This window comes from Lutjanus erythropterus, chromosome 7 (assembly GCF_056507025.1).
Source record: "Lutjanus erythropterus isolate fLutEry1 chromosome 7, fLutEry1.hap2, whole genome shotgun sequence".
Lineage (NCBI taxonomy): Eukaryota > Metazoa > Chordata > Actinopteri > Lutjaniformes > Lutjanidae > Lutjanus > Lutjanus erythropterus.
In genome coordinates, this window is record NC_139323.1 from 41,488,957 (window position 1) to 41,514,254 (window position 25,298).

The following is a 25,298-nucleotide window of genomic DNA, read 5'->3' on the forward strand; positions in this document are numbered from 1 at the left end:
CCACTGTCTGCAGTATAGAACAGTTCTTCTTACATCCCAAATGAAAAAGAAAACAAGGGGTAACATAACAACAGGGAATTGCAGAATAAGTTAATAATACAGACATATTTTCCTTCGTGAATTGTAATATAATCATGTACAAACTTACAAATCCACTTTCTGAGATTATGTGACGGAGGCTGGGGAAAAGAGTCATGATACCAAAAGTATTTAATGATTTATTTACTTATTTTTATTTCATTAATTAACTAAAAGTTGCACAATGGGTGTATCAAAATGTAAGAGTAAATGTAGTGGTTGTTCTTTTACAAATTACTTGAGTAAAGTATGCTGGATTAAAGCTACTCTGATGAGTACATGTAATGGAGTAAATGTAGTTACTGAGGATATGAGGGAGGACAGAAGTCAAATATTTCAATTTACTGCTGACTAAAAAAAAACATTCAAAGCATCAAAGCAACTGATGCAACTTTCTACATCAGAGAGAGGAAACACAACTGACTTCCTGTGTCAACCTGTGGTCTGATGTGGTTTCAGGTTCACTGAGAGAAAAAAATGGCTTCCAGATCAGAGGAGGATCTCCGCTGTCCCGTCTGTCAGGACGTCTTCAGAGATCCTGTTGTTCTGTCATGCAGCCACAGCTTCTGTACAGACTGTCTGCAGAGCTGGTGGAGACAGAAACATTCACCAGTGTGTCCAGTTTGTCAGGAAAGATCTTCAGTGGTTAACCCACCTTGTAATCCGGAGTTAAAGAACCTGTGTGAGTCCCTCTTACAGCAGAGAGATCAGGCTCTGTGCAGTCTGCACCCTGAGGAACTCAAACTCTTCTGTGTGGACCATCAGCAGCCGGTGTGTGTCGCCTGCAGGGATTCAGAGGAACACACCAACCACAGATTCAGACCCATCGATGAAGCTGCACGACAACACAAGAAGGGACTTCAGGGAACTTTGAAGCCCTTAAAGGAGAAGATTGAGTTTGTTGAAGTAGTTAAAGATGAAATTAATCAAACGGCAGAACACATGAAGGTCCAGGCCCGACACACAGAGAGGAAGATTAAGGATCAGTTTAAGAAGCTTCACCAGTTTCTAGAAGAGGAAGAGGAGGCCAGGCTGGCTGCTCTGAGGGAGGAAGAGGAGCAGAAGAGTCAGATGATGAAGGAGAAGATGGAGGCTCTGAGCAGAGAGATAGCAGCTCTTTCACACACAGTCAGAGACACAGAGGACGAGTTGAGAGCTGAAGACGTCTCATTCCTGCACAACTACAAGGCTGCAGTGGAAAGAGTCCAGCAGCGCCTCCTGCTGGACGATCTACAGCTCCCATCAGGAGCTCTGATAGACGAGGCCAAACACCTGGGCAACCTGACCTTCAACATCTGGAACAAGATGAAGGACATGGTCTCCTACACTCCTGTCATTCTGGACCCAAACACTGCAGGTCTAAACGTCGACCTGTCTGATGATCTGACCAGTGTGAGACGAGATGAACACCAGCAGCAGCTTCCTGAAAACCCAGAGAGGTTTAGATATTATTACGTCTCTGTCCTCGGCTCTGAGGGCTTCAACTCAGGAACTCACAGCTGGGATGTCCAGGCTGAAGATGGTATCGAGGGGTCACTGGGTGTGTTGGCAGAGTCTGCCCAGAGGAGGGGAGACATCTCGTCTGGATTATGGGAAATACATTTCTTTTTAGATTACCTCACAGCACGCTCACCATTTGCTCAAAACACAGTTCTTAACGTGCAGAAGAAGCTCCAGAAGATCAGAGTGAACCTGGACTGGAACGGAGGGACCCTGTCGTTCTCTGATCCTGATACTAACACACACTTACACACCTTCACACACACTTTCACTGACAGGATGTTTCCATACTTTCACACTGAGGGTAAACTGAAGTTATTACCACTGAAGGTCTGTGTGACACAACAACACGTCTGAGAGTCTTTAATACGAACAATTCACTAAAACATCAACCCTCAGACTTCCTCCTGGGATCACGGTTCTCTGTGTTCTCTCCTGTGTTCCTCTGTTGTCGGCTGTTTGTTAGATGTGAGTCCTGTTAGAGGTTGTTGCTGCCGATATCACGTTTCTGTTTTAGCGTTTCAAAGGATATGAGTGTGAACCAAATAAGACTTTCCATGAACTGAATGATAGCAATTTGTGTTTGATGTGAAAATTCAGGTTGTTCCAGATCAGCGTGAGTTTATTTGGCGTCCAGTGATTTGGTTGCATTTACAGAAAGCTGTCACTGAGTCACTGCTCTGAATGTTGACGGAGACATTTTTTAATTGAAATTTAACATTTATTTTCATATTTCTGTCAGATTTCATTGTTTGAATTCATACAGTCAGATGTTATTTTTATTTTAAAATGGTAACCAATTTAAAAATTGTCTAAAATATACCATCTTTAAAAATATTCTTTATTTAGAAAAAATGTATTTCTGTAAGATTTATTTTGATGTTGAGTGTAATGGGTCACATGACCAGAGTTTAGTCAGGGGCACAGCTGTTGCATTATGGGCTGCAGAGAGGGGCAACAATAACAAGACGTACACACAGTAAACTGTCCTGTTTTACTTTCATCTGTTTCATATCTGTGTAATATTTGTGTAAATGGCTTTGTATTTTCTGTTGTGCTAACTTGTTGGGACCCGTCTATCATCAGATATGAGTGTGAGACACTTTATTGGTGGGTCTGTCTAATATTGGACAATTGTTGAGACTTAAAAATAATAAAGGGATTTATATTTGAAACCTTGTTTTTTATGTCCTTTATTTTTTGTAGCTCTTACGGTTTCTGCTGATGATTGAAAGCAGGAAAAATAAAACTATAATAAAACATCTGTATGATGAGTGGCCAGTATTTCATTGCATTTTTGAAAGGAAATCTCGTCGTTAATTCATAAATTTCAATTTTTTTTTGTTGAATATGTGTTTGGTTACACAAATACTATTATATGATAATGCAGCTCTCTGAGGAGCAGACAGTCTAAATGTGGGTTTGAGACTTTTGACTCCTGACTAGAATGCAAACTCACATTTCTATTTATTTATTTTTTTTACACCAAAAGAAGTCAGTGCATGAGAATGATGATCAGTTTTCTTTAAAGAAATCAGATGTCACTATTGCAGTGACATCAAATGTTGCATGAGGCATTTCTAACATCAGTATCTGAATATTTCAGAATGTTTATCTGTGTCACACGTCCCTTTCAGCCTCCACCAAACACCGCGCCTCGCTGACTTTGTGGTTTGAGAGTTTGTCGTTCTGTGGTCAGACATCCTGTGTCTGCAAACAGTTTCAGGAGCTGTGAAGCAGTCAGTCCCAAACACTGGCTCGTGACCCACAGGTGGCTCACAGGAGGAATTATTTGGATCACAGAGCAAAAATTATGGAAGAAATTCGACAAAATTTAAGATTTACATCTGCAGTCCATCTTTTATAAAGCATTGAAAATGTGTGTTGTTTTACTGATGAGAGAAAAACACAAGAGCCTGTTAATTCTGATTTTGTCTCATTTATGAAGGTTTTACACATTTTTACTGCTGATTTATTAAAAGAGTTCAACTGAGTGAAACATGATGCTAAGTTCAGGAGATATTCAGTATCAGTAAGATATTTAAAAAAACCCCTCTGTTTTACCAGGTATTTAACATTATTGGGGTCTAATAACCAATAATGGCACATCGCTAATGACTTGCATTTATTCTCATGTGATAGGGGAGACCTGGGATGGTGGTAACAATTTTTTGTTTGAGCATCAAAATCTCAGTAGACCTCAAACTTTAATACCCACATTTATCTATTACAAATAAAACTCTATTGGACTTCTACTAAACAATCACAGACTACGTGAATTAATGTCAAAAACAAGATGTTCCACTGGTACAACCTACCCCACTACTGATTTGTTACAGTAGCTGGGGATAAATGGAACAAATGATGCAACTAAAATTAGACTGATTTTGTGACTAAAGCATTGACTAACATTAAAACTGAGTGAGAGACTAAAACTGACTTCTGTCTTTGAACTGCTTTCATGTTGAAGTTTGGGGAATGACCTGATCTGACCTGCTCGACTTGACATGTTTGATTGTCACCACAGTAACTCGGTACGGCTGTTTTTCTGGCGAGGACAGGCTGAGCTGAGTTTCTTCAAATTTGGCATAAATGAACACTTGGACTCAAAAATAAACTAATTAGATTTTGGTAGTCAAAGGTAACTTTAACCTCGTGCCAGTCCCTCTCTGACCACTTGGAGGGAATGTCTTCAAAACGTCCACTTAGACTCAAGAATGAACTGATTAAATATTTGGTGGTTAAAAGTCAAAGGTCAAGGTGACTTAATGTCCGTCCTGTTCTTGTGAAGGCGATATCTCAGGAACACTCGGAGGGAGTTTTCATCAAACTTGGTAGAAACGTCCACTTGGACTCAACAATGAACTGATTAGATTTTTGGGGGTCAAAGGTCAAAGACCACTCGGACATCATGTCCATCATGTCCTCGTGAATTGGTTGCTGTGAGGGAGTTTCTTCAAATTTGGTACAAATGACCACTTGGACTCAAGAATGAACTGATGAAGTTTGTGGCAGTCAAAGGTCACTGTAACCTCACAAATCTCAACCCCAGTTCAATCATTTATATACTAATTATGACAGAATTTCACACAAGTGTCTCATCGGACACAAGCAGCGCTGCAGAGTAACTACTTCACAAATGTAATTGTAATCTGTAACAGTCACTGAAAAAATATGTAATGAAACTACAGAAAGTAACACAAATGTTGGCAGTTACACAGAGGTCACTTCCTGACAGACTGGTGGAGATCTGCACTCCACTCAGTGAGCTCCTCTGGTTGTTTATTGATTTGTGGTCATGTCTGGTGTGTGTGTGTGTGTGTGTGTGTGTGTGTGTGTGTGTGTGTGTGTGTGTGTGTGAGTGTTTATATGTTTGTTGTTGCAGATATTTCCTCTTTTTTTCTCTGTCATTGATGCTGAAGCAATTACACGCCTCACCGCCTCAGTTATGAGTCATAGCAGGCAAATGACTGCCGCTCCTGCCGCTGCGCGTCTGCAACAAACCTGCCGCCTGATAGGTCGGAGGAGCTGCCTGCGAGCAGAGAGGAGAAGAAGAAGAAGAAAAAAAAGAAAGACACGACTGTTCATTCACAGAGAAGCCGGCGGTGGCTATTTTTAGGGGGAGGAGGTGACAGGCAGCAGACGCCTTTGCAAATATTCCCACATCGCGTCGCTCCACCTTGAATTAACGCAGGAGGGATGTCAGCGTAAAGCCGTGCGTAAAGCAGCTGCGTGCGGCGCCGCGGAAAGGAAAAGAGACGTTTTACGGTTTACTGGAGGAAAAATTTCCACTCTGCTGATTGCAAACGACGCAGCCGGTGCTCCTGATCTCCTCAACAGACACTCGGTGCATCAGATCGGCCGATTTGCTGCCGTTGTTGAGGACACATCTCTGGGTTTTCTGAGTGTTTTTTCTTTTTTTCTTTTTTTGAAGAGGAGCGCGGACACCGAGCGAGCTGTCTCCATCAGGTGCAGAGCAGAGAGAGAGAGCATCAGATCCGCCCAGCAGAGGTAACACACACACACACACACACACACACACACACACACACACACACGGGCAGAAAATGACACAACAGCACCGTTTAACATCGGTTTAATAAACACACACACACACACACACACACACACACACACACACACACACACACACACACACACACAGAGGGGCCTGATGGTGTTGACTGATAAGAATCCAGAAACGTCGATCACACCTGAGCCGGTGCGTCAGTGGAGCCAATGTTCCTGCAGTCATCCTCAAATGAAGAGTTTATATTCTAATCTCCTCTAATGTCCCTAATATGACATCCACGGACACACACTGCGCTGAATATTGATCATTATCTTTGATTATTGGCTGTCAACGTTCTGCACCACCTCCATCATGTTCTAATATGGAGCCTTTAGTGATCTATAGGGGACATATGTCGCTCATAAAAGCCAATAAAACGTAATGTTCCTCTGATATCCCATAATAATCTCACAGGTGCAGCGTGTCTGTGGTTCTCTGTGGGGAGTTAATCTGCTGTCTGTCTATAATGTTCCGTCTCCCTACAGGAATGTATAGTGTTCCTGTGGTTCTCCATGTCCGAGTGTTTTAATAAGAAAACACTTTATATTTATTGTTCTAACAGCCTGTTAGAACGTTATTCTGTTCTCTGTGTTATTTTTTATACTCCAGTAGAACATCTTTCATATGTCATTCCTGTGTATGTTCTCTGTGGTTCTCCTCAGTGTTCACTGTGTCTCTGCAGTACTTTCTATCACCTCTGCAGGCTTTCATAGTGTTAAAACTAAAGGTGCTAACTAGAACCATAAATGGTTATTTGGCTTGTCCCCATAGGAGAACCCTTTCTGGTTCCTGGTAGAACCTTTAAGAACCTTTCAGAGAGTTCTATCTGAAATCCAACTTTATGTTGCGTTGCCACCAGAAACATCTGTGAAAGGCTTTTACTCAGATGGTGCAGGAGTTCCACCCAGAACCCCGTCTTAGAGTTCTATTCAGAATCTTTTCACATTCTAAGGGTGCTAGCAAGAACCTACCCAGGGGGTTCTACCAAGAACCAATTTACATTCTAAGGGTTTCATCCAGAACCCAACCTGGGGGCTCTCCTGAGTACTGTTTCCTGTTCTAAGGGTATCATCTAGAAACAACCCAGGGGGTTCTACTGAGACCCTTTTTATTTTCCAAGGGTATCATCTAGAACCCATCCATGGGATTTTACCAAGAACCTGTTTATATTGCAAGGATTTAATAAAGGATTTATCTAGAACCCAATCAGAGGGTTCCACCTAGAATCCTTTTATATTCTAAGGGTTTCATCCAGAATACACACAAGAAGGTCTTCCAAGAACCCTTTAATATTCCAAGGTTTTCATTTAGAACCCACCCAAGGGGTTCTGCCCAGAGCCCTTTTATATTTCAAGGGTTTCATCTAGAACCTACCAAGGACGTTCTACCTTTAACTCTTTCTTTAATTTTTTTTTTTCGGATGATAATGATAAGATGGTTCTTAATGGAACATTTAGTCTTACAAAGAACCCTCAATTAACCCTTTCATCAAAACAGGGTTCTTCAGAGGCAAATGGTTCTGGGCAGAACCTTAGCCCTTTAGAAAGAACCCTTTTGGAACCCTTATTTCTCAGAGTGTGATGGTTCTCCGGTGAGTTCAGTGTTCTCATTGTGATTTTCATGTTTTGTTTTTTTTTACTGCTGCTGGAGGATAATTTAATATCATCGTTTAAATATTGTGGTGATGCGATTTTATCTTTTTACACGTTTATGTTGTTAAAATTAAAGATTTTGAGGAAGCTGAAGAAAATGAAATAAACATCAGGGATCTCAAACTCAGTTTAATTTGCTGTTTGAAAAACTAAATACTTCTACTTTTTATCCAACCATTCTTGAGAATTATGAAAAAAAAGAAGAAAAAACCCCACCAAAAGTGATTACTGCTAAAACTCTTATTTTAATTTTGTTGGTGTAAATTTATTCTTTAAGGATTTATGTATATGAAAGATGCAGTTTATGAAATGTTTGGCTTGTTTTAATATTTCAAATTTCTAAACTTCCCCCGGGCCAGAAAACATCAGACAACAACAACAGACAAGAATTCACAGCTTCAGATGATTTAAAAATGTGTTGCAGTCCTTCAAACTTTAAAAATAAAATGGCTGCTCACTATGACGACACTGACGAAATGAAAAATCACGTGGAGGTTACGAGGTTTAATAGAGTTTGATCTTTTAAAAGTAAATATCAAAACCTTGTCAAAATACGCTTTTGTCCCAATTCTCAAGAATAAATGTATCATATTATGTAATTCCCTCTACATTTGATTATTACTGTTTTTGTATGTAGTTTAACAAAAGTAGAAGTCAAGGAAAAATAATGGCAAGGATTTTCAAGTGTACAATACAATTTATGTCAAATGTGTATAAGAAAAGACAAAGAGGCCAAACTGGCGTCTTTGAGCACAAGTTTGTCTTCAGTGCTGTCGATGTTACCAGCTGCTGCCGCTCGGCTGGAGTGTCGATACTGGGATGATATCTGGTGTAAACGGACATCTAGTGGCCAAATGGCTTCAGCACTCTGAGATCAATATGTTAATGGACACAATGTAACACCGCAAATTATATTCTTTGCAACCTCTGAGGGGCCAAATGAAATGAGGTGCCGGGCCGGATTCAGCCTCATTCATTCTCATGAGTGTACTACACATGCGCCGTTATTTTCCCGTCAAACACCACAGACTTCCTTTAGCCGAGCCGGCTAACTTCCAGTTTAGCCCTCTGCTAACTTCTTATGCACGCTTATGGGAAAAAGTGGTTTTGGGCTGCGGAAATGATACCTTTGGTGAATACATGAGGGTGTATGTATCGGCTCAGTGTGGACATCCACGTACCTCCAGTTTGCAGCTCGTCCATGACGACACTATGCTACAACACAGAATACCATCTGAACGTGTGGGAACGTGTCCTCCGAGTGGACTTCAGCAGTCATTTTGACTCAAATTAACATGAAACATGCAAAGTAAAACAGTTGTCCTGGTCCAGAATATAAATGTCAAAGACTGTGGCCGTGCTGGCTGCAGTGTTGTCAGAGAGGCCACTATTAAAATTTAGCATGTTTCCTTTCATTTCTGGTGGTCATTTTTTATATTTCATATTTCTCGAACTAGATCATCAGAACATAGATCGAACTTTAAATTTTCTAGCATTAACACTCATTCAACAGAACACTCAAAAAAAGTGATTATAGTCAATAAGATGCCATATTTTTGTTGGCATACTCAATTTTGACATTTTCCATGTGAAAAAATCAAAACATGGTTAAGATTATTATGACTGAGACTCATAACAACAGATAACATGACAAGTCTTGAACAGAACACAGACGTACTGCAGTGACTGATCTGTAGCAAACTTTATTCAGTCTCACAGCAGAAACTCCAAAATCACTTTTGACACGCAGGAAAAAGTTTCCACCAAATGGTCTTAAATGAATCAGATGATAAGTCTGATAAAAATCCATACAAATCATCCATCCATATAAATGTCAGTTTAGCGTTCCTCCACAGCCAGAGTCATGATTTCAGATGCATTTGGTCGTCATGTGTTCCTCCCTCAGCCCCTGACGGAGAGGATGAGTCTCCACTGACACAGCCGTCCACGCTAGATTGAACCCAGCAGGATCTTCAGCTGCGACTCATCTGCTGCTCACAGTCATTCAGCCTTCACACACACTAACCCCCTCACGCCGTGCACCGCCACCTGACTGCAAGGTCGAGCGCAGAGACAGCTCGGGCCTCTGTTTGACTTCATTTGACTTGACAGGTGAAGTCTAACAGGAAATGTTTGTTTGCACTGTGTCTTTGTTGAACACTGAGGATCCGCCGGCTCTTTGTGCTGAATCATATTTGGCTGCAGCTTGGTGTCGTGGTCGGGTGAAAACTTCTCAAATGTCAGCTTTCCAGGAGCAAACAGGAGCAGATCTGTGCAGTTTTCAGCTCATCCAGCAGGTTTCAGAATAGTTTCAACGCAGCAGGAGGTCGGAGGTTTTTCTCAGAGGAACAAAAAACCCGTTAAACTGTTTATGGCCTCCGACATGAGAGCCATTAAAACCCCACAGTTTAGGTCAAAGCTCAGATTTTGTTGATATTAATCAGAAAAAATGTTTTGTTGTCTCTTTCCACCACTGGCCAAGTGCAATATCCAGTCAGAGAACTAGAACCAAATCACAGTTTCTCAGAAAAGAAAAAATGTGTGAAAAACATAATTATAATGAGGTTCTGTCGAGCTGCAGAGACGACCTGACCTAAAAATTTTTGTTCTCCAGATGAAAGAAAACATGTTTGTCTGGTTCAGACCTCAATAAATATCACATTATCAGGATTTTAATAGTTTTTTTTTTTCAGTGAACATGAAAATTGTGACGCAAAACTGATCTTTTCCTCTAATATCATATATTTTAATTCCACTGCTGACTCTGGTAAAACAACAGACTTCCTTTTATGGATCTCTGAAAGCAGGACAGAACTCGTAAAGTTTGTCATTTTGCTTCACTTGCAGGAATGAGGCAGAAAAATGAGCCTTAACTTGTTTCATCGGGGAGTTTTGATGCACGTGAACTCAAACAGTCACAGTCAGGAGCGTTTCCTGAATCAGACGTGACGCACTCGCTGTATGAAAAAAAAGTCAGTGAAAAATTTAAGATAAGAATATGAAAATGTTCTAGTATGAGGCCCGGTCTTTGTTGTCATAGTAACAGTCTGACAGACAAAAGGCTTTCAGTCCAGTGGGACATTTTCTGGACTATTAGGGTTTAGGAATATTGGGCTGTTTGAACAATAGCATGGCACCATTGTCCATGTCTCCAGTGTAGAGCTGCAGCAATTAATCAATTAATCGATAGTTAATTGATTATTATATTAATCACCAACTATTTTGATAATTGATTAATCAGTTTGAATAATTTTTTGATATATCTTTGGGTTGTGGACAAAACAAGACATTTGAGAACGTTATCTTTGGCTTTTGGAAAATACTGAAAAACATTTTTTATCATTTTCAGACATTTCATGGATCAAACAAATAATCAATTAATTGAAAAAATAATGAACAACTTAACTGACTGTGCAAATAATTGATACTTCCAGGCTCCAGTGGAAATTTCGCCTTTGTTTCGATCATTTTTCATGATACTGATTGTGTTTTTTTGTTTTTTTTTTTCCTCTCTTATCAAACTAAACCTTCAGATGGCGAAGGCAGACCAGCGTTTCGGCCAGCGGGATGGCTCCGACCAGAACTTTGACTACATGTTCAAGCTGCTGATCATTGGCAACAGCAGCGTTGGGAAAACATCCTTCCTGTTCCGCTACGCCGACGACTCCTTCAGCAACTCCTTCGTCAGCACCGTGGGCATCGACTTCAAGGTGAAGACGGTGTATCGCAACGACAAGAGGATCAAACTGCAGATCTGGGTGAGTGTGGATTCCTGTTTGACGCTTAGAAATGCAGCTCAATTTTAAGAAAATCTCAATAATTTTTATTATTTATTATGTAGAGGAGACATGACGATGATACATCAGGCAAGGTTCCATTAAATACATCAGCACACAGCTGCAAAAAACTGCCGTAGTTTGTTGATCATCAGAGATGCACCAGTGGATTCAGATTTTCTTTAATTAATCTTGGTCTTTTCATTTCTGATACCCGTGAAAGATAACAGAGGCTGCTGGCTCTGAACTCACTAGCTTTAGTTTTAGGCGTCGTGGCTTTCATAGCTTCTTCATATTGATCACATTCAGCTGGCTGATTGGTCCAATCAGGTTTGCTGTTACAAGTGTTTTCATGGTTGTTCCTCCACGGCTTATTTTGACCTTAAAGCAGAGGAGGCAAAAGTTCACACATTCCTTACTGCAGTAGAAGTACAGATGCTTGTGTGAGAAAAGACTCTGGTCAAAGTAGAAGTTGTCTTCTGAAGGACATTTCTGCAGACTGTCTCTGTGCAAAGCTTGTCTTGTTACATCTGCACCGATGGATGCACCAAAGAATCGTCTTCTCTTCATGTTATTGTTCCATTCAGGTTGAAATGTGTCTTGATGTTGAGATGGCAGCGTGCAATGATGAATCAGAAATCAGAATCAGAGTGAGAAAGATCTTTATTGTCATTATACTCAGGTACAATGACATTATGAATGTCTACTCCCCATGTATCAGAAAAACACTAACACTAAACTGATGGGCATCCTGGTGCTTTTAAAATCAATCACCAGATCTTTCTCAGCAAACCAGCTCTGAAAACAGCCAACAGACTTTTGACTTTTCCAACTCTTCACTTTCTCAGTCACACGGCCCAAACTTGGCATCAGCCAAATGCTGGTTAAATATGCAAATGTCTGGTCGATCTGCTTCACTCACCAGCCAAAAAACAATGGTAATCTACTGAGTGGCTGGTAAAATGTGGACATTTCAGAGTGTCTGTTAATTTTTTTTATCTTCCTCCTCCATCCTGTCCATCTCTTTCAGCCACATTTAGCCCACACAGTGAATCAAACAACAAAATCTGACATTTTCAAACAGTTTGTATAGTGCAGCATTAGGGGTGTGCTTATTTTATGCTTTTTTTGTTAAAAAACTGTTCAGTATTACAATTTACCAACATCCAGTACTTGTTATGGGTCAATATTGGTGTGTTCACACAGAAAATGAGGCAAGTTTTTGCACTAAGGGTGTGTGTTTGTGTTCAGTGCAGCCTCTGACTGAAGTGCGCAGTCAAGACACTCCACTTCTTTGTGTTATTTCCCCTCAGTCTCTCTTCTTTTTCCCTGCTCCTCCCTGTACGTCTGAATGTTCAAGACATAAAGTACATCAGATCAGAGCAGAATCCAATATGACTCTGGTTGTTTAAACCTCCAGAGGCTCCTCTCTGCACCCGACTCCACCGGAGCTCGGCTGCCTGTTTGTGAGCTGCTGCTCTGGCCCTTCACTTCGGCCGGTCCACCCCACTAGTGTTGCATGGCACACCAAATTTTCTGTATTTGTTTGATATGGGACTTTTTTAAAGTTTGGTACTTATTATGGATCAATGTTGGTGTGTTTGCACAGAAAGTTAAGTGAATTTTCACACATTGGGTGTGTGTTTGTGTTCAGTTCAGCCTCTGAACTGAACACTAAAGACTCTCTGCTTCTTTCTTCTATTTCCCTCCAGTCTCTCCTCTTTAACCCTCTCTCCATTCTGTATGTCTGTACATCACTTGCAGTGTTTATTCCTCCAGAGGCTCTGCTCTCCCCCTGCCTCTCTCCTCCAAAGCTCCCCAGAGATGCAACTAACTTTTATCTTCATCGTCAATTAACCGGTCAATTATTTTCTCAATTGACTGATGAGTTGTTTGGCCCATGAAATGTCAGGAAATGGTGAAAAATGTTGATCATAGCTCAAATGACGTCCTGAAATGTCTTGTTTTGTCCATGACTCAAAAATATCTTGTTTGCTGTCAGAGAGGAGTAACGAAACCAGAAAATATTCACGTTTAAGAAGCTGAAATCAGAGAAATGAAAACTGATTAATAGATTATCAGACTAGATGCAGATTAATTTAATAGTTTATTAATAATAGATTAATTGTTGCAGCTGTAAGTGTTTTCTGTTGTTTGGTTTATCAGTTTGTCCTTCCTTTGTTGTGCACAATTTATTTATTGATTGATTGATTTGAAGACAAATATTTCCACCCCATTTTTTCACTAGAGGCCATCATAATGACTTGGCAGCTGCGTGTGGTCTGTGAATGGTAGGATATCATTCTTTATTTTAAAACTGTGACCCTACTAATAATCCACAATCTGTAATCAGATTAATTCTTTTTTTTATCTGTAACTGTAATGGAATACAGTTACCTTTTTTGGATGATTATGTAATTGCATTACAAGTCTGTATAATACACAGTAACACACAGTAAAGACAACATATATTACAACATACTGTAACACACAGTAACATATCAGTATTTTATAACACACTCTAACAGACAGAAGTACATCAGCGTGCTGCTGCAGTGAAACATGATGTTCTGCTTTCAGTCAACAACAAGCTGCTGAGAGGAAAAGAAAAGAGACACACAGACTTCTGGGCTACAGCTTGTATCATCAGTGGTGATGTTGTTGCCATGGCAGCAGCTCTTCACGCTCACTCACTCTCTTGCCAACACACACATGCACACACACTAACAGTGCTGTCTTCAGTGGCAATTAAAGAGACCTCTTGGGGCGAAGAGGTTGAGACCCGGCAGGGGACAGAGGAGCTGTTGGGGGGGGATTGTGTGTGTGTGTGTGTGTGTGTGTGTGTGTGTGTGTGTGTGTGTGTGTGTGTGTGTGTGTGTGAAAGGAGGGGGGGCTATGCCATAAGTGGAGCTAATCAGAGTCGATTGATTCAAACTGAAAGCAGAGTCATGAGTAAAAATAGAGAGACGCTGAGGAAAAGCCTCGAGCTCAAACTCATCAGTTTCCTTCTGCTGTAGCATTAAAAGTACTGCATACATGTTTGTGAGTGCTGACGACTTTATTTTCTATTTGATGAAAAATAAAAATAGACACAAAGCAGTGCAACAAAAAATTAAGCAGGCCCTGAAGTCTCGGAGTCACTGCATGTCAGTTGGTCCTGGTGATTTGATTAAGTGCACATTTGTCGGTGAAACTGCACCAAACTGAAGAACTGAATGCAAAGTCTGTATTTATTATTGTGCTTTCCATTATAATGCTTCTATAGTAATAATAAAGTAAGGGCACCCGCAGCAAAGGAAGAAAGAGAATATTAGAATTTTTGTCACATTTTGTAGAAATTAGAACAACAAGGGAAGAAATAAGGTTGGCCATTTAGACTGATTATGATTTATAGTGATCTTTAAAGCTGCAACTAATTATTATTTTCACATTCTCACAAATGTTTAGTCTATAAAGTGTTTAAAAAAATGTGAAAATTCTCATCATAATTTCACAGAGACCAAAGTCGATGTCTTCAGATGTCTTGTTTCGTCCAACCAACAGTCCACGACTCAAAGAATCTTACTCTCTTACTGTCATTAGTGACAAAGAAAAGCAGCAAATACGTAAACTTAAGAGGCTGCAACCAGCAAATGTTTGATATTTTAGCTTGAAAAATGACCGTTAATCAATTAAACCAGAATACAAACTCTAATCCAAAAAAAGTCATGAAAAACATAAATAAAAACTGAATTCAATGATTTGCACAAATCTTGCAACCTATATTTAATTGAATGTTTAATGTTTAAACTGATTAACTTTATAGTTTATTGTAAATCTCCAGTCATTGTGTTGTTTCAGGATCATGTTTCTCTCTGTGATCCATCATCTTTTCTTCTAACACTCAGTCAGTGTTTGTGAACTGAGACAATAACTGTTAAAGTTTTAAAGATAAATTCTTTCTCATTCTTTCTTGATATTCGTCTTCAGCTGCTCAACAGTCCACAGTCTCTGTTGTCGTATTTTGTCCTTCATAATGCACCACACATTTTCAACGGGAGACAGGTCTGGACTGCAGGCAGGTCAGTCTAGGACCTGAACTCTTTTACTACGAAGACACGCTGTTGGAACACGTCCACATTGTGTCTTGGCTTCGTCTCGCTGAAATAAGCAGGGACGTCTCTGAAAAGACGTCGTCTGGATGGCAGCATGTGTTGCTCCAAACACCTGTATGTACCTTTCTGTCCACCTTGCATCAGTCCATCTCAGATGAGCTCTGGTCCAGAGAAGTCTGCAGTGTTTCTGGATGTTGTTGATATATGTCTTTCTCTTTGCATGGTAGAGTCTGAACTTACATTTGTAGACAAACTGTGTTTACTGACAACGGTTTTCCAAAGTGTTCCTGAGTCCATGTAGTATCCTTTATACAATGATGAGGGTATTTAATGCAGTTTTTAATGCAGTGCTGCCTGAGGGGTCAAAGGTCACAGACAGTGTTGGTTTTCGGTCTTGTTCCTTACGTGCAGAGATTTCTCTGGATTCTCTGAATCTTTTAATGATATTATTGATTGTAGATGGTGAAATCTATAAATTCCTGCAGTTTTGTGTTGACAAATGTTCTTAAACTGTTGGACTATTTGCAGTTTTTCACAAAGTGGTGAAAACCTGCACCTGTCATCTGTTACTAATTCACCTGTTTACCCGTGGAACGTTCCAAACAGGTGTTTTTTCAGTCTTTTGTTGCTCCTGTCACAACTTTATTGCATCTTGCATTCAGACTGACATGATCAGCTGTCCACATACTTTTGGCCACGTTGCTGGAGTGCAGTGACGTCTTCCTCTGTGGGAATCAAACATTTCTCTCTGCTTTCAACTAAACCGAGAGGAATCAGTCACTGCCTGTGGCTCTGCTTATCAGCCTCCATGATTAATGTCGCTACTGCACACACACACACACACACACACACACACACACACACACACACACACATATATAATCACGCCCCACATCAAATTTCAATTAATTAGATGCAGTCGAGCTCTTGCTGAACCCCACAGTAAAAAGCAGGAGAAAAGCAGGGATTGTTGGACGAGTGCAGAGGAAGCGAAGCACAAAAGAGCTAAATTTAGAAGAATGACTGCACCCAGACCAGCTGTAGTGGTATGAGCATGAGATGGTAGAGAATGGCGGCTGAATGTGTTGGGAGTCGTCATTGGGTGGGTGTGAAAGTCACATTGAGGATCAGCTGGTTCGTTGCAGTCGAGTGGTGATCGGCGGCTGCGGATCGATCGGTGCGTCAGATAAGACGGTTAAGAGTCTTAGAGGAGACGGATGAGTGTTTGGAGCATCGAGATCTTCACACTGACAGCTCAGAAAGTCTCAATGAGTCCCTGCACAAAATCCAAAACCATCATGTGTTTATTTAAGAACATTTCCAACCACCTGATTATTTTTCACATTTTTAATTTTCATATTAAAAGAACTTTTAAAAATCTGGAACTGTAGATGCAACATTATCATGATGCTGACATGATCCCTCCTCTTCCCAACAAACAACAAGATGAAGAATAAACACAGTATCATTATTTTCATTTTAATGAAGAAAAACTTTCATCTTGCTTTCTTTTCCCGTTTAGGACACTCAGCTGAGCCAGTGCTCAGAATACTTTTTCAAACTTTTCTGCTCAAAGAGGAAGTGAAGTAACTGGTCCCACCCACCCTACCCTTAATTTTCTCTGCTCCCTACCTGTGGAACAAGTTTTCTCTGCTGAAACTGTCGCCTCATTTAAATCAGGGATTAAAACAATTTTGTTTAACTGCAGGTTTCCAGTAAAGTAGATTTGTAACTTCTTGTTAACTCATCCAGACCTGGAAATGGCTAAAATCGTAGGAATCCTGCGTCCAGGTGGGAAGAGGGGCGGATGCAGACTGCAGATGATGTTGGTTAGAAACACAGACAGTCAGTGATTCTCAGAGTCGACTGAAGATGCAGTGAAAGATGTTAAAGTGCAGACTGAGCTCAGTGTGAAGTTCAACGCCTCGCTGTGTGTTATTGGGAGGTGAGAACAGGTGTTTGTGTGTGTTGGATGGATAATGATGTGCCTCTCAGACCAGGATTAGTATCTTTACTTCTTCTTCAGATACGTGCTGTTGTTATCAGCTCATATTCATGTATGTTAATGTTTTTGTGCAGCAGTTTCTCATTAAGAGAATTGCTGCTTTAAAGCAACTCGTGGTCAAAATGATGGAGCCAGTCAGTCTTATCATGTCTCCATGGAAACAGCATTTGCACTAATAGCCAAATCAAACAGTCTGGTTTTGTTGCCAGAATATAACAGATAATATCCCAGCTTAGCTTGTTGGGATACGGGCTAATCCCTGCTCACTGTAAACACGATACACTGTCCAACTGTTGGTACACAGAATACGAGCGAGACTCGGTGAGGTCGGCTGGTTGGTTCGTCCAACATGTTTGTCCAGAGGAGGGATGTGTGGGATTCGCCAAGTAGAAGATTAAATGTTGCTGTAACACTAGTCAGTGAAACTATTTAATATTTTTATCAATGTACTGCACAGCTGTGTGTCTAAATGTTGTGCAGCTGCCTGCCATGATCTCAGATCTGCAGCCCTCCTCCTCACGCTAATAACTGGATGTTGTTAATAAACGAGGTGGACGGAAGAAAATAGAACAAACATGACGTCTCGTAAAATCAGCGCAGTTTGTCAGAATTTTGATAAAGGTAGAGAATAAAAATCAGGTTGTAGGCTGTGTCAAAATAAACTGACATATAAACACTCGAGTAACTACATTCAGCACAGACGTGTGGATGTTAACCTGCAAGGAGAGCAGCTGCTTCTACTGCTAACACTGCTAACGTTAGCTGCAGGTAAACATATCATATATCATTTATGATTCAAATATAATTTGGTAATTTGACAAGTATCCTGATTATGACTGAAGTTTATTAAGATATAGTTCATTAACATAAGAAAATAAGATCAAAATTTGAATTGTGTGATTTAAAAAAAATGAATTAAAGCATGTGAGCAGTTATGATTGGACTCTCACACCTCCACGCATGTTGGGCTGCGCGGCAGCTGCAGTCTGATTGGTCGACGGAGCTCTGATTTCTCACATTTTGGACACCAGAAGTAGGAGTTCAGTGTCACTTCCTGTCTCCACTAGATGGCGCTTCAGAACACCCACTAATTATACATCATGTTCAAGTGAAAACCACACTGTAAAAATCAAATTGTCAGAGTTGTGAAATACAGGTTTGGACTCAAACAATAAATCCAAAATGTGAGGAAGGAAAAAGTCACATAGAGAGTAACAAAACTACAGTTTGAGCAAGTTTAGCCCTGTAAACTGTAGTTTCTCCTCAATGATTGGATACAGCTGATTTTAAAACAGACGTCTGAACTCTCAGCTGTGAGTTTACTGAGGTTTGCCCCAAACTACACCACTGAACTAAACAGGGTTAAAATATGTTGACAAAAATGATGTCCAACAACAAAATATACCAAGATTTGGGGTCTGTACTTTGACATTAGTGCAGTATTTTTTGCAAACCTGGCTTACAAACATCAGATAAACTTGTCTCACTTATGTGTGTCTTATTATTCAGTCTAGTTTGCCAAATTATAAGCCTTAGAAACAAAATTAGTCCGTTTTCTCTGTCCAAGTGTTTTTTTTGTTCTTGGAGCAGGGGCTTGGTCACGGAGCTCGCCAAAGCGTGCACTGTTTCAAGGCAGCTGCCTTCACTAGATTTTATTTTTGAGTTTTGAGTCAAACTTGAAATGAACTAAACAAAGTTTTACCATCCTATAATCTTCTGTGGAGATATTTTACTTTTCTTCTTTAGGTAAACTTGAATCTTTAAGTTGTAGAAACTTCTGCAGATGTGTGACCAGCTGTTTGTTTTTGTGTGCAGGACACGGCGGGGCAGGAGCGTTACCGCACCATCACCACGGCCTACTACCGCGGCGCCATGGGCTTCATCCTCATGTATGACATCACCAACGAGGAGTCCTTCAACGCCGTCCAGGACTGGTACGTGATGGTGTCAGAATCCACTGTGTGTGTGTGTGTGTGTGTGTGTCTGATACCGTGTTTCAGATAAAGTGTGTAAAATGTCCCTTCAGGGCGACTCAGATTAAGACGTACTCCTGGGACAACGCCCAGGTGATCATGGTGGGCAACAAGTGTGACATGGACGAGGAGAGAGTCGTTCCTCCGGAGAAAGGAAAACACCTCGCCGACCAGTTAGGTGAGATGCTGCTGCTGTTAAACTCTCTTCAGATCAGGTTTCAGCTGCGAGAAGAACGTCCATGTTATCTGAAGGAACATTTGTGATCATGTTTCAAACAGTGGGTCACATTTTCAGACAGATGGAAAAACGCAGCTTCACGTTTCAGCAACCATTAAATACAAAAGACTGAAGTGACAACTGACGACAACAGAAACTCTCAACAAAACGTTGGTTGGTAAAACTAATAAATTATACTTAAAATATATTGAAGTAAGTGTTTTTAGAGTCTTTGTTGCAGTAAGAAACAGAAATGTTACATGATATATATTTAACTGTTTTCACACAAAAGCCAAATTTCATTCTGAGCTGATAAAAAACAGAAAAGCAGAAAAACAAGCAGCTCTTTATGCAGAAGGAAATTCCTCCTCACCTTCATGCTGACTGAAGGTCTGGTTTAGTTTTTCTGTCCACAAAACACTGCTGGAGTTGCACAGGAAAAGTGTTGCAGAGTCTGACCAGTTTACAAAAAAACAACAGAACAAAAACAAAAAATACCTCCATGCTGCTCGTCTGGTGTAATCCAAGTCTCCTAAAGCCCCAACATCCCAAGTTGACCAAAATAATATTATTTACTCCATGTTTTTATCCTGAATCTTCACCGTAGATCTTTAGTTTGGAGCCACGTTCACGTCCCTCTGAATCACAGGAAGAGCAGTCAGTTCACAGAAGAACAGGAGCTCATTGTGGCTGAAATTATGACTCAGATGAAGGTGAAAAATGACCCAAAATGAGCTCCAGACATGAATCCAGTCTGAATGGGATGATGACTACAACACAACTCTGCATTGTTTGTTTCACTTTTGTAGGAGCAAACAACACAAAAGTAAATAATTCCTTGAAGGAAAAAATAATTATGAAACCCACTCTGAACTTTGCAGTGCTTCAAAACCGATGTTTACCAGAATGTTATAATGAGGTTTTCTGTGTGTCCTGTGAGGCAGAGAGAGAGCAGCTGAACGTCTGCTCAGCAGGTAAAATCCAGGAGAAAGAGACTTCACCCTGGGCTGTGTGTGCTGACAAATACCTAAAGACTAAAACTGTTTAGCCTGTTTCCTGAGGCCAGTGAGCTGTTTGAATTAAGAATGCACAATACTGGTTTTAGCTCCTCTGCTGGGAGCTATTTCTTCACTGATATAAGTCTTTAATAAACGTACACGCTGCAGGCTTCACTCAGTTTTCTGCAACAAGTTTTACAGTCTTACAGACCAGAAAACCTATTTTCTCTTGTGTGTGTATCCTCAAGAAAAGTCACGTCAGAGAAAGAGAGCGTATGTGAGCAGCTACAGATGGAGAGATTAAAATAGATGACATTTCATTTTTATTATAAAAAAAGATATTGGAGTCGTATCAGAGGTGTTTATCCAGCCTGCATCTGTGTGATATCACACTACACTCAAACATGTGGATTTGTGGGATATTTGTGAAGTGGGAAGAAGAGTCTGAACAGAAAACTCAACTCAAACAGATGAAACCACACCCAGCTCAAGTCAGAAAACAGTCTAAAGATAGTGCTGCAAATGCTTAAGCTGCTGGTTTCCAAACTTTTTAGCTTGAAGGGATAGTTCAGATTATTTGAAGTGCGGTTGTGTGAGGTACTTATCCACAGTCAGTGTATTATAATGTACAGCTGTGGACAGCAGTTTAAGTCTACACTATATTTAGAATAAATTCACCTCTTATCCTTACCGTCAGACAAACTTTTCTGACAGGAAACCACTGAACCAAATGTCACTTTCTCCAAACCAACCAAATTCCATTCAAAAAATCATCAATTTTACCTCACAGAACACAGGAGTTGCTGGTCTACAGCTGCCTCCATCTGTCAGTTTGTTTGTGTGACTTCTGTGAATCTAAATTAACCCTTTAAAACACACACAAAATCACAAATAAACTAACAGATTGATTACAGATTTTGTCAGTGGAGTTTGGTTGGTTTGGAGAGAGTGATATGTGATTTATATACTACTTTTCTATTGTGTTTAATGTCGTGTTTCAATATCATGGACTTCATTGTGTTCGCTGTCATGTGCTATGTTATTTCTCTGTCATGTTTAATGACATGTTTTAATATGTCAGACCGGCTCATACAGGTTAAACAAGTTAAACAAACCCTTGTTTTATAGACATGTCAGACCTTATCTGAACCTGAGAATTTGTGATATGTTAATATATTAAAGGGATAGTTCACCCAGAAACAAAAATTCTGCCATTATCTACTCACTTTCATGAATCTGTGCCACTAGCATACATAGTTTCTGATGCCTATGTGGTTACCATAGCGACACATGTGGGCACGCTGGTGATGTCAGGACAAACAATGGAGCAGAGAGTCTGTCTTAAAGATCTGATTTAAGAAACTAATCTGATTTTCTTGCCAGATGAAGCTGCATGTATTCACATTAAACTCTCCTGCAGGTTTTGAGTACTACGAGGCGAGCGCCAAGGAGAACATCAACGTGCGGCAGGTCTTCGAGCGCCTGGTGGACATCATCTGCGTGAAGATGTCGGAGCGCGTGGACGTGGAGGCGCCGGCGGCTCCCGGCACCAAGACCACCAGACTGACCGACAAGCCTGCCCAGCTACCTCAGAAGTGCTGCTGATCATTCGTCGACGTCCATCCCTCCGCTGTCGCCTCGTCCGCTCCCCAAAAGCTCTCGAGAAAAAGAAAAAAACAGATTAACTATTGTAACATTCCTCAACTCACTCTCTCTGCTTCAGTCCATGTTTGTGAGCAGTCAATAATCACTACTGCGATTTCTGCTAAATAACATTTATATAACCAGTTTCATCCCCCTCCCTTCCCAAGTATCCGAGGTTGGCCCTTACGTAGAGGAGGAGTAAGGGTGGCAGTGCACTCCAGACAGAATGTGATTTTAATTTGGTGAGTTTGAAAAGGTTGCAGAGCCGCTGTGAGGAAATGGTTGAGTGCTAACTGCAACTGGAGGCCAGTTTGTTTAATGGGGTTCAAGTTAGAATAAAATCCCAGTCGTGCCATGTGTCCTCGTTAAACAGGTCACACCAGAACCTTGTTGGGAATACTGGCAGGGATTCAGACGCTCAGTATTCTGAAACCCCAAGATTAAGAAAAAAGTTCTGTTGGACCAGAAGCACGTTTGTTCAACAGCCTGTTATTCTGAAAACACGTCCGTTGCTCTGAAAACATACAGTCTGGTATCACAAACTTACGTAGTAACTTAATGGACATAAATTATTTTAACTCACATCATGATCCTCTTCAAATCCTAAACAAACAACAGCTTGTCAATGGCTGCTGCAAATGACCAGTTTCGATCACGTTCTCAGTCCAGTCAACACATTTAATAGCTTGCAGCTGTAAACGACGCAGATTGCTTTAAAACGATCGTGATCCTGTTGGAATTCTGCTCAACTTAAACTGACTGGTGGAATATCGATTCTGACATATTTTATATGCAACAACCAGCCATTTTGGTGATTATGGTGCTGCTAAAACATTTAAGTCAACATTTGCAGCTTGATAACTCATCACTCTACTCCTGCTGCAAAAATGTGTTGATGATATTGGTTGTAAAAGGGTCTGTACCAATGAAGTACTTCAATCAGTACCTTCTTTCAAAGGTTCTACTTTATAAAGAATGCTTGCAGTGATTGACTGTAAGATCACAATCATATAAATAGTCATTTTTTCCTAGATCAGAGTTCCAAAAGAATCGAATGCAGGTATCGTTTGGAGAAATTTCAATACTACTTGAGTTTTTTCAGTCGATGGATAAGTACCAATACCCAGCCCTACTGTCAGGTTTGGTTCATGTTGGTGTTATTTGGTCCACACCAGACTTTGAGTCCAGTGGTCACGCTGACCCAAACGAACCAAATCAAGAGGTTAAATGCTTCAGTTCAACTGTGAACCAGCTGTAAGATATTAAGGTGAAAAAAAAGCACCAAGGAAAATGTGAAAAACAAGGAAAGAGTTTATTTTTGGAACAACAGGCCTTTGGAGCAGTGGGCTTTTGTATTTGGGAAGAAATGGGACATTTTTCAGACAACTGTGGTTTCGGAATAACGGGCTAGTGGAACAATGGGCAGTCCCCAAATAACAAATCACTATAGCTAACGAGTTAACTGCTAAAACACTAGCCAGTGAAAAAAATCGGCTGTTTGGCAGTTACAGGAGTTTTCTGAACTGGCCAGATTGCTAACTGCCAAAACTAACAAAAGGACGAGACTCTGTGAAAAAGATGCAGTTACAAATCCTCCACAGATTCATCAACACTCAGTGCAGTTAGGCTACCGATATTTCCGAGCAGTGGTCGGGACCATTGATCTGAGTTTTTCTTTTTGCTGGTGAGAGTTAAAAAATCCCCAAATGGACTTATCAAGATATCTCACTAAAAGTAGAAACAAAAAACTCTAACTGCCTTCTTGAAGAGTTCTTGTGTTTTTTTTCAGACAGTTAGTGCAACTGTTTTGAGATACATCAATCCATGCAGATAGAGAAGCAGATTTTAACCAGAAACACTCAAGCCAAAGGATAAAGTCAAAAAAGTCTCCTAATTAAGTGGCAGCAACAGTAATTGTGGTTGTGTAAAAACTTTGAGACGAGCATCTGGCTAGCCCACGCACACTGCCCCAATCTTAGCTGAATGTCACACCTCATTTTGGTTGCACAACCACAGAAAAAATGAGATTTTGTTTGGAGTGCATTGCCAACAGGAGCTGGAAGCAGGGTCTACAGGAAAGCACAGCACTGCCTCTCCTCTCAAAGTGTAGCACAACAAGAAACTTACAACACCACAGCTGCTCATGTTCACACGTTTACAGGTCGCAGTCGTTTCACCAAGTCATCTGCCAAAAAACATCTGATAGGCTGCTTCTCAAATAGCTCGTAATAGTGAGTCCACTCGAATACAATATGCCTATAGCCCACTAACTGTTACTGGCCTTACTTAGTGCTGTTTTTGGCTTGAAAGACGCTTTAGGGCTACACCACCGATGCACAACTCCCAGGCAGGGCTGCAGCCGAAATCATTTGAGTCAAAGACTTAATAAGCGTGGGTCGAGTCCAAGGTGGACACATGTCCAAAAACCAGTCTGATGCTTCTCAGTAGGGTTTTAAACAGAAAATGCCTTGTTATGTTTTAACAGGGTTCAATTCGCTTATTAATGAATGATATAAAGAGATGTAAAACACACACTACACGGAGACACAAATTGTGGTGTCTCGTTCAGTCTGGGTATCTGGCTCCATGGCAGAATAAGTGAGGGATAAGGGACATGTCCATGCCCAGGGATCAGATATCTTGTACTCCATCAAAGCTCGCAGGATAACGTAACGATATCCTCCGTTTTGCTCATGTAAGAACATGGTCACACATTTGGGAATGCTAACGCCACACACACGTCCACACTATCGGTTGAAGCAGCGACTTCGCTGGTTAAAGTTTATTGAAGTTTAACTCCAACTCGTGTGTCCGTGCCCTCAAAGAAATCAGAACTCAGGTTTAGAGTTTTAGACGTGTACACAGCAGATCACGGAGCTAAATTAAGTTTCAGCTTGCAGACTGCTGCTGTCACAGACCTGTGAAGTTAATTTAAATACACAGTTGAGCAAAACACAAGAACTCCTGACCTCGGAAGAAAGATATTTTCAACAGAGAGAATCTTTTCTTCGCTGTGGGACCAGTGTGCTGAGAGTATGTGACCTCTTTGACCTTGACTGTAATTAATTTAAAAGAGAAACAGAGCAGGAGGCTTGCTTAAATGGCATTGCCTCACCAGACATGACACTCTCCCCTCATTCTCCTCAGTGGTTTGGTACGCAGCTTCTGCATGTCCCCAGTGTGAAGGCTGCTTTTGCAAAGCAGGTTTTTTAAAAACTCGCTAATTCTTTCCATCCAATTTTAGCAATGAAAGCTGAGAGATTGTTTTCAGTCTTCCGACTTGTTGGTG

General features: G+C 40.7%; 2 protein-coding genes across 2 annotated transcripts; both read left to right on the forward strand.

The window, feature by feature from the left end:
* Nucleotides 1-547: 547 nt before the first annotated feature.
* LOC146324464 (E3 ubiquitin-protein ligase TRIM35-like) lies at nt 548-1,971 on the forward strand. Its single transcript, XM_084722337.1, has one exon. It carries the CDS (start codon nt 556-558, stop codon nt 1,933-1,935), a length of 1,380 nt encoding a protein of 459 aa, XP_084578463.1. The 5' UTR covers nt 548-555; the 3' UTR covers nt 1,936-1,971.
* A 3,195-nt stretch (nt 1,972-5,166) lies between these two features.
* On the forward strand, nt 5,167-22,998 carry rab3b (RAB3B, member RAS oncogene family). Its single transcript, XM_084723826.1, has 5 exons — nt 5,167-5,589; nt 10,836-11,060; nt 18,993-19,111; nt 19,204-19,328; nt 21,786-22,998. Exons 2-5 carry the CDS (start codon nt 10,836-10,838, stop codon nt 21,968-21,970), a joined length of 654 nt encoding a protein of 217 aa, XP_084579952.1. The 5' UTR covers nt 5,167-5,589; the 3' UTR covers nt 21,971-22,998.
* The last annotated feature ends 2,300 nt before the right edge of the window (nt 22,999-25,298 follow it).

Bases quoted from the DNA above. Each gene is read 5' to 3' on its own strand.
- rab3b (XM_084723826.1), top strand. From the start codon at position 10,836: ATGGCGAAGGCAGACCAGCGTTTCGGCCAGCGGGATGGCTCCGACCAG. The intron at 11,061-18,992 runs GTGAGTGTGGAT...TTTTGTGTGCAG, and splicing joins GGATCAAACTGCAGATCTGG to GACACGGCGGGGCAGGAGCG. The intron at 19,112-19,203 runs GTACGTGATGGT...ATGTCCCTTCAG, and splicing joins TTCAACGCCGTCCAGGACTG to GGCGACTCAGATTAAGACGT.
- LOC146324464 (XM_084722337.1), top strand. From the start codon at position 556: ATGGCTTCCAGATCAGAGGAGGATCTCCGCTGTCCCGTCTGTCAGGAC.